This window comes from Dasypus novemcinctus, chromosome 17 (genome assembly GCF_030445035.2).
Source record: "Dasypus novemcinctus isolate mDasNov1 chromosome 17, mDasNov1.1.hap2, whole genome shotgun sequence".
Taxonomy (NCBI): Eukaryota; Metazoa; Chordata; class Mammalia; order Cingulata; family Dasypodidae; genus Dasypus; species Dasypus novemcinctus.
The window spans coordinates 95,324,221-95,333,936 of record NC_080689.1 but is presented as its reverse complement, the minus strand read 5'-3'; the positions used below and the strand labels follow the sequence as shown (position 1 = coordinate 95,333,936).

The window sequence follows — 9,716 nt, the reverse complement described above, 5'->3', positions numbered from 1 at the left end:
GGCGTGCATAAGCATGGCCCCTCTGATGACCTCCTGACTCATTTTTGAAGATTCTTAGCCATATAAACTCATTGGTCTTTAACATTTTTCCCTTTTTATTGATTTTAGAAAGTGATGAACTTAAAGGCACAGTGCTAAGGGTAACACATTTCTGGAGAGTGTATTTGTGTTGAGGATTAAACAGAAGTCTGGTTTTGGATATATCGAGATGCCTTTGAGAGGTGGAATAGGAGCTTCAAATATCTATTTAAAATTCAGAATAGACCAAAACAGAGATACAATATGTGTACTACATCTTCATTTATCCATTTATGAGTATGTTCTACATAGGTTTTAGCATCATATTTATAAGATTCAATTAAGTTCTGAACTTATCCACTTAACAGATGCACATCAACTGCTAAAAAATCAATTTGTGATTTAAAGAGGATTGCATATAATTAGAAAGAGTACATAAAAATATTTAAAATTTTCAATTTTCCTAAACTTTGTTGAAAATTGTGGTCTCAAATGATTTCTGGGTCTTTTGCAGAAGTACCATTGCATTTCTGTGAACATACTTTTACTCCTTCCACTATTTATCTTTACAATTCACTGCATAGGAATGTTTGCCTTTATACTCTCTAGTTATTTGCATAGACAGCTCAGGGACTTGGTTGTCTGCTCAGAGCTCTATTAATGAGGTTTCCCTGGAAATGGGGCCTGAGTGCATCAGACGGGAGAGCAAGATGATGTCACAGTCCCAGTTCCTCATCCTCCTGGTGCTCTGGGTCTCAGGTAAGAGGTTTAGAAGAGTGATAACTTTATAAAGTTGGAGAATGCCTTAACCATGCAGAGTAAATAACTTGCTTCATCTAAAAGAGATCTGATTGTATATGATAAATAAAACCTACATTTATAAACATATTTTATACATTTGTGATGCATTGTATGATCAATGTTCTTTTCTGACTGCAGGTGCCAGTGGGGACATTGTGCTGACCCAGTCTTCAGGCTCTGTGGCCGCATCTTCAGGAGAGACCGTCACCCTCAAGTGCAAGGCCAGTCAGAGTGTTAGCAGTTACTTATCCTGGTACCACCAGAAACCAGGACAGACTCCTAAACTGCTCATCTATTATGCATCCACCCGGCCATCTGGGGTCCCTGATCGATTCAGTGGCAGTGGGTCTGGGACAGATTACACTCTCACCATCAGCAGATTCCAGCCTGAAGATTCAGGGGATTATTACTGTCAGCATGGTTATGGCTCTCCTCCCACAGTGCTTCAGCCTCGAGCACAAACCTCCTAGGGCTGTAGGGCAGTGAGTCCTGCAGCACCAGCTGCTTCCTCCTCACACAGACCTGAATTCTGTTTCCTCCATCTGTCTGAGATGCTGTATCCTTTAGGGGATTGTACCGTAGAGTAGAGTTGAATGTGTTTTGATGGGCAGATCAAATTACAAGTTGAATAAATTTGTTTCTTAAACTTTGTATATTGTTCCAGTAAATTTTCCACCCTAATGGATTCATTATCTGTTTTATGTGCCTACTTAATGCTGAACAATTTGCCATCTTAATTCCTTATTCACTCAATATTCTTCTTTCTCTGCTATCATCCTCCAACTCAGGACCTACAAAATAGTAAATCCTTGAATCTTCATGAACAAATCTTCCCACTTTAAACATAATCTTCCTCCCTTACTTTTCCTTGCTTGGACCCTGTTTTCAGCCAGGCATGTTTGGTCAATGTGAGATGTCTTACTTTACCTTCTTTTCATTTTTAAAAATACATATTTACATTTATTATTGGCATCAAATTATATTTGTGTGTTTCTTTAGTATCCATGTTCTGTAAAGAATGCATACATGATAGTGGATGATGTTGATTAAATGAATTATGTTGAAATCAGTTTGGATTTAATATTTGCTACCAATGTTCATATTCCTGTGAATGTCACCCTTTTTTCTATGCTTCTCTTATAAAATTCATTGTTATCTAAAATTCAATGTTATCTAAATTTTCATAAGATTTGAGTCCACCTCATCATATTCTCATGTGAACTGACAGATAAAAAGAGGCCATTCTTTGCAACATTGTTTGGTGTAATAAAAGACCTAAACTTCCTCACATTTCTGTAATATGCTCCTTTTACATGATGGAATGTAGCAGTTAGAATTTGCAGAGGAAATTTATAAAATTTAAATGCTATTGCTTGAGTTCAATATAAAGGTTAAATGAAAAATATAAGTCTCAAATAGTATACATTCAATTTGTGTAAAATAAAGAAAATAATCCAAAAAAGTACATGTATGTGATGGTTTGAGACTACAAGGACCCTTGAAAAGTATGTTCATCCATTCTTGCTGTGAAACATTTTGTATGCAGGACATTTGATCAAGTTACTTTTTTATTTAAGCTTTGCTCCTGGTGGGTCTTCATCTTGTTACTGGAGCCCTTTAGCAGGGAGGGACCAGCACATGCCCCTATGTGCCACGCCATGTGACAGGTGTCAGAGGTCACCAGCAGCCTCTCTTTGGGACAAAGGCATCACCTGAAGATGCTTTAATTTGGATACTTTTTTCAGACTCATAATTGTAAGCCTGTAAGTTAATAAATTCCCATTTTAAAAGCTTATCCATGTCAGGACATATGCATTTCAGAACCCTAGCAAACTAGAACAATATATGTCCTTAAATTCATAGAATATCTGAAAGTCTGCCTCATTTTCTGCTACACTTTTTCTTCTCTCCATCTTTTTAAGCCATTCTCTTTCTTTCAAAGGCATTTCCCTAATTTTTTTTCATTTTATAGAATTTATTGAAGTATATCATTCATATTTAAGCATACATAAACAATAAGTGTATAGTAATTTTTGCAAACTTACAAAACATCATATAGGGCTCTGGTCCTTCACCCTACCATCAATACCTTGAATTGTTGTGAAATATTTTTAACTAGTGATTAAAGAGCATCCTCCAAACATTACTACCAACCCAAATATCTTACATTTGGTATATTTTCCCCCTAACCCACACTATTATTATTATTGTTATTATTATTATTAATAGCTCGCTTATAGATGAACAAGCATTAACAATAAGTGTGTAGTAAAACTTGCAAACTTACAGAGCAAACATGCATCACATCATAAAGGGGTCCCATACATCAAACCACCACAAGCACCTTGCAGGGTTATGAGACATTTGTTACAAATTATGAAAGAATATAATCATAATCTTACTACTAACTGTAGTCCTTATCTTACATTTGGTGTATTTCCCCAAATCTACACTATTATTATTTTTAAAATATATTTTTATGACAGAAGTTTTATGTTTACAAAAGTATTATGCACATGTGCAGAATTCCCCTACAACACTCCTTTTTCACCACACCATACCACACCCTGAGGGCACATTTGTTACAGATTATGAGATACTTTCATCAGATTATTACCTGGTCCTTAGTATATATTTGGCACATTTTTTCCCTACTCCCTCATTATCAACACAGAACATCTTTGGCTTGGATGCATGAATATTACATTATTACTGTTAACCACAGTCCATAGGTCACTCCAGCTATATTTTTCCCCTACTTCTCCACATTCTCACAACTCTACAACAGTGATGTACATCTGCTCTCTCTCACAAAGGACACTCTTGCATTTGTACCATCAACCGAAATTCTCATCTACCTCTGGGTTTACTGTGTTACTCAGTTCCTAGCTTATTCTCCAGCTTTCTTTCAATTGGCATTTACATCCCTAGACTACCCTATTCAGTCACATTCTGATTTATAAACCAGCTTTAACTCACTATAACGTGTTATCATTAACACTACATATTTCTACACTTTTACAGTAAAGTTAATTAAAATGTTTACATATCTTAACCATCAGTAGTCAGTCTTGGGCCTCCTCTTATTTCTTTTTAGAATCCAATACCTAACACCATGTCTTGAAGATATTTTCCTACATTTTCTTCTGGAAGCTTTATGGTTCTTGCCTTTATATTTAGGGTTTTGTTTCATTTTGAGCTAATGTTTTGATAAGGTGTGAGATAGGAGTCCTCCTTCCTTCTTTTGGCTATGGATATTCCATTCTCCTAGCACAATTTGTTGAAATGGCTGTTCTACCTGTGGCAGGTAGGTTTGACAGGCTAGTCACAAATCTCTTGAACATAGATGTGAGAGTTTGTTTCTGAACCATCATTTTTATTCTGTTGCTCTATGTGTCAGTCTTTATGGCAGTTCCATGCTGTTTTTACCATGGTAGCTAGGTTATATGATTTAAAGTCTGGAAGTGAGAGTCCTCCAACTTTGCTTTTCCTTTTTAAGATATTTCTGGCTATTTGAGACCACTCATCCTTTCAAATAAATTTGATAATCATACTTCCATTTATTTTTAAAATGCTGGTGGAATTTTTATCAATATTGCACTGAATCTGTATATCAATTTGAGTAGAATTGACCTATTAATAAATGATCTTTAGTCTTCCAAAACATGAGCATGGAATGTTCTTCCAGTTAATTATGTCTTTTTAAATTTAACAGTGAGTTGTAGTTTTCTGAATTCAAGTGCCTCACATCATTTGTTAAGTTTATTTCTAAATATTTGTGTTTTATCTCTCATATTTGTCATATGGCTAATATATAGCTAGTTTTTTGAGGAATTGCCAAACTTTTCTCCACAATGGCTGGATTCTTTCACATTCCAACCAGCAGCGGATGAGAGTTCCCATTCCTCCACATCTTTTCCAACACTTGTAGTCCTCTGATTTTTTAATAACCACTAATCTAATGGGTGTGAGATGATATCTCTTTGTAGTTTTGACTTGAATTTCCCTAATAGGTAGTGATGTTGAGCATCTTTTCATGTGCTTTTAGCCATTTGTATTTCTTCTTTGGAGATGTGTCTGTTCAAATCTCTTGCCCATTTTAAAAATGGGTTGTATGTCTTTTTTATTTTCAGAATACAGGATTTCTTTACATATGCTGGATATTAGGATCCTATCAGATATATGGTTACCAAATATTTTCTTTAATTGGGTAGACGGTCTTTTCACTTTTTGACAAACTTCTTTGAGGTGCAAAAGGTTTTAATTTTGAGAAGTTTAGAAGTTTTATACGGTCATGAACTAAAAGAATAGATATTGGATTATGTTTGTAATCTGGTCTGTACCTGGGCTTGATTAAGTTGTGATTAGGACTTTGATTGTACCATGTCATGAGGGCATTGAATCCCCACCCCTTAGTGGGTTGATTTTTGTATAAGGTGTAAGATGGTTTTCTTCTCTCATTCTCTGCACATGGCTATCCAGTTCTACAAACACCATTTGTTGAAGAGGACAATAGCTCCCAGTTGAGTGAGTGTGGTATCCTTATTGAATATTAGGTGACTGTATATTCAAGGATCTATATCAGAACTCTCAATTTGGTTACATTGGTCAGGATTTCCATGAAGTTTTGACCACTATAGCTTTGTAGAATTTTTTTTAAGGTACATTAATTTTTATTTTCATTACATGCTTTAATATAAATGATTTCTTTAAGGAAAAACAGCTTCAATTCACACCAAATAAACAGTAAATTGAGTACTTTCTATTTTCTAAAGTCTTCTTCTATTTAGTACCCTAAATTTCCAGAGTCTCCCATTATAAAAGAACGATTCTAATATCATAAAACTGTCCTGTGTTCCTTCTATTTATTTTTTGTCTTTATTTATTTTTTAATGTTACATTAAAAAAATTTGAGGTCCCCATATACCCCCACCCCCCTCACCTCACTCCTCCCTCCGTAACAACAACCTCCTCCATCATCATGAGATATTCATTGCACTTGGTGAATACATCTTTAAGCACCGCTGCATCTCATGTAGAATGTTTTAAAGTAAGGTAATATGATTCCTCCAATTTCAATTTTTGTTTCAACATGTCTTTGTGTATTCGGGGCCTCTTTCCCTTCCAAATAAATGTCATAGTTAGTTTTTCCAGTGAAGTAAAAAAAATGCTATGTTGATTTTTATGGGATTGCAATAATTTTGTAGATCAGGTTGGGTAGGATAGACATCTTAAAGATATTTAGTCCTCTTACCTATGAACAGGGAATACTCTTCCATTTAGTTAGGTTTTCTCTGAATTCCTTTAATAGTGTTGTGTAGTTTTCTGTGTATAGGTCATTTACATGTTTAATTAAATTTATTCATAGATATTTGATTTTTTGTTTACTATTGTGAATGGTATATTATTTCTTGATATCCACCTAAGATTACTTGGTATTGGTGTTCAGAAATGCTACTGATTTTGGGGCATTGATCTTGTAACCTGAGATTTTACTCAAATCATATAAAAGTTTTATAAACATTATTGCACATTTTTTCCGGGCTTTTGATATATTTGGTCATGTCTTTTACAAAAATTTTGACCTTTTTCTTTCCAATTTGGATGCCATTTATATCTTTTTCTTACCTCATTGCTTGAGGAAGTAGGGAAAAATTTTAGGATTTCACCATTGTATATGATGTTAGCTGTGGGTTTTTCATATATACATGGTCAGAAAATTTCCTTCTCTTCCTATCTTGTGCAGTGTTTTTATCAGGAAAGTGCTGTATTTTGTCGAGTGCTTTTTCTGCATCTATAGATATGATCGTGTGATTTTTCTTTTGTTGCATTTATGTGGTGCATTACATTGATTTTCTTATGGTGAACCATTCTTGCACGCCAGGTATGATGCCCACTTGGTCCTGGTGCATAATACCTTTGATGAGTTGTTGAACACGATTAGCAAGAATTTTGTTAAGGATGTTAGATCTAGGTTCATGCAAAAGATTGGTCTGTAATTTTTCTTTCTTGTGGCATCTTTGGCTTTGGTATTAGGGTAATGTTGGTATCATTGAATGAGTTAAGCAAAGTTCCTTCTACTTTAATTTTTTGGAAGAGTTTAAGCAAGATGGGTGTTAATTTTTTTCTGAAATATTTGGTAGAATTCAGCTGTGAATCCATCTGTCCTCTGCTCTTCTTAGCTGGGAGTTTTTTAATGACTGATTGTATCTTGAACTTGTGATTGTTCTGTTGAAATAATCAATTTCTTCTTTTTTTCCATGTAGGCTGCTTAGGTTTCACTAGGAATGTGTCCATTTCCTCTAAATTGTCCTTGTTTGTACATAGTTTTTCAAAGTATCCTCTCAAGATACCCTTTATTTCTGTGGTGTCAGTAGTTACATCCACTTCTCATTGATTATTTTATGTATTTTCATCTTCTGTCTTTTTTTGTAAACTTATAAAACAATCATGCACATGTGCAGTATTCCCAAGCAACACCATTCCATCAATACACTACAATGTGCCGGAACATTTGCTACAGATAAGATAATATCATCTGATTGTTACCATGTCCATAGTGTGCATTTGGCTCGCATTTTCCATAATTCCACATTATCAATACAGTACGTCTTTTACATATTTGCAAGAATATTATATTACTGCTCACCACAACCCATAGGTCACTACAGCTGTAGTTTTCCCATGCCTCTCCACATTCTCAACATTCTGCAGTAGTGATGTACATTTTCTCTAGCTCACAAAAGACACTCTTGCTTCTGAACCATCAACCACAACTCCCTTCCACCTCTTGGTTTACTGTGCTTGTCCTTTCAGAGATTATTCTCTAGCATCTGTCAATTGTCATTAACATACCTAGACTAACATTTTCAGCAACATCCCCATTTAAAAACTAGCTGTTACTCACTATGTGTTACCATCTACTCAATACATTTCCACACTTTTACAGTAAAGCTAATTAAAATTTCTACATACAGTAAACAACAGTTGTCCATCTCAATCCTTCTCTTGTCTCCTTTTAGAATCCACTACCACAACCAGGTCTTGAAGATATTTTCCTACAATTTCTTCTAGAAGCTTTATGGTTCTTGCATTTATTTTTAGTTTTTTGATCCATTTTGTGCTATTTTTTGGATAAGGTGGGCCATAGGGGTTCACTTTCCTTTTTTTCAGCTATGGATATCCAGTTCTGTCAGCATCATTTGTTGAATGGACTGTCCTGCCTGTGAGAGTTTCACAGACTAGTCAAAAATCACTTGGCCATACATGTGAAGGTCTGTTTCTGAACAATCTATTCAGTTCCATTGTTCTATATATCTGTCTTTATGGCAGTACCATGCTGTTTTTACCACTATAGCTAGGTGTATTAGTCAACAAAGGTGTGCTGATGCAAGATACCAAAAGTTGGTTGGTTTTATAAAGGGTATTTATTTGGGGTAGGAGCTTACAGATACCAGGCCATAAGGCAAAAGTTATTTCCCTCACCAAGGTTTAATTCCATGTGTTGGAGCAAGATGGCTGCTGACGTCTGTGAGGGTTCAGGCTTCCTGGGTTCCTCTTGACCCAGCTCATCTGTTTTCTCCACAAGGTCACACAGCTCTGTCTCTCTCCCTCAGGCTCCAGCTTCAGGAACAAACTCCAACATCAAAACTCCAACATTGAGGTGCAGAAAGCTTTAATTTTGAGGAAGTCCCATTTATCTATTTGTTCTTTTGCTGCTCGCTCGTGCTTTTGGTGTGAAGTTCATGAAGCTATTTCCTATTACAAGGTCCTGTAGATGCTTCCTTACCCAGCTTCCCAAAGTCTTTATGGTCTTAGCTTTTATATTTAGGTCTTTGATCCATCTTGAGTTGATTTTTGTATAAGGTGTGTGTTGGTAATCCTCTTTTATTCTTTCACATATGGATATCCAGTTCTCCAGGTGCCATTTGTTGAATGGGCCATTCTCTCCCAGTTGAGAGGGTTTGGTGGCTTTATCAAATATTATATGACTATATATATGAGGATCTATATCAGAACTCTCAATTCAGTTCAATTGGTCTGTGTGTCTCTCCTTGTGCCAATACCATGCTGTTTTCACTATGGTAGCTTTGTAGTATATATTGGGCTTCATTTTTGAAGAAGTTTTGCATCACAGAGAGATCCAACAATGGCAGGGGAGGAATACTGGTGTGGGATGTTATTGACAGGGGACACATGGTTGGCAGGGAGTTCTCCAGGCCATATATCCAGGGTACCTAAAAATGTTTGGATATTTTCATAGTGGTTACAATTAAAAACAACAACTGAGGGAGTGCTGAGTTTCTAGCCAGGGGAGCTCTATCACAGTCCCTAAAGGAACAGCAACAATCCCCCAAGTGCAACAGCAAAGACCAAAAAAGGAAGCAAGGTCCAACAATGAGCCCTTGATACTAATGACTATGCTTGTGAGTCTATGCACCTGAAATAAGAATAAGGCCTAGAGCTATAGGGTGTCTAAGAATTACCTCCCGAGAGTTTCCATGTTGCTCAAATATGGTCAGTCTTGAAGCCAAACTCAGCATGTATATGTGTTGCCTTCCCCCCAGCGTGGGACATGACTCCCGGGGATGAACCTCCCTGGTGCCAAGGGATTACTAACAAGTACAAGCTGGTGATGTAACTAGAAAATGACCTTGAACAAACGGAAAAGGGTCAGCTCAGACCAGCAGAATATCTCAGTCTACATATAATACCAGGGATTAAAAATGCTTTTTGACCTGAATAAAAGGGGGAAATGGAAAGGACAAATGAGTTTATATGGCTATGAGTCTCCAAAAAGAACCAGGAGGTTATCAGAGGGGTTGCCCTGATGCACATCTGAGCAGAGTCCCAGAGAATGATAAAGTAGGTACATCCCCAGGTATTGGTTCTTCTGA

General features: G+C 36.2%; 1 gene segment (V, D, J or C); it reads left to right on the top strand.

Moving 5' to 3' along the window:
* The first annotated feature begins 695 nt into the window (after positions 1-695).
* LOC131272910 (immunoglobulin kappa variable 3-20-like) lies at positions 696-1,289 on the top strand. The segment is given in 2 exon segments: positions 696-777; positions 958-1,289. Coding segments are annotated over 2 exon segments (414 nt in total).
* Positions 1,290-9,716: the final 8,427 nt, after the last annotated feature.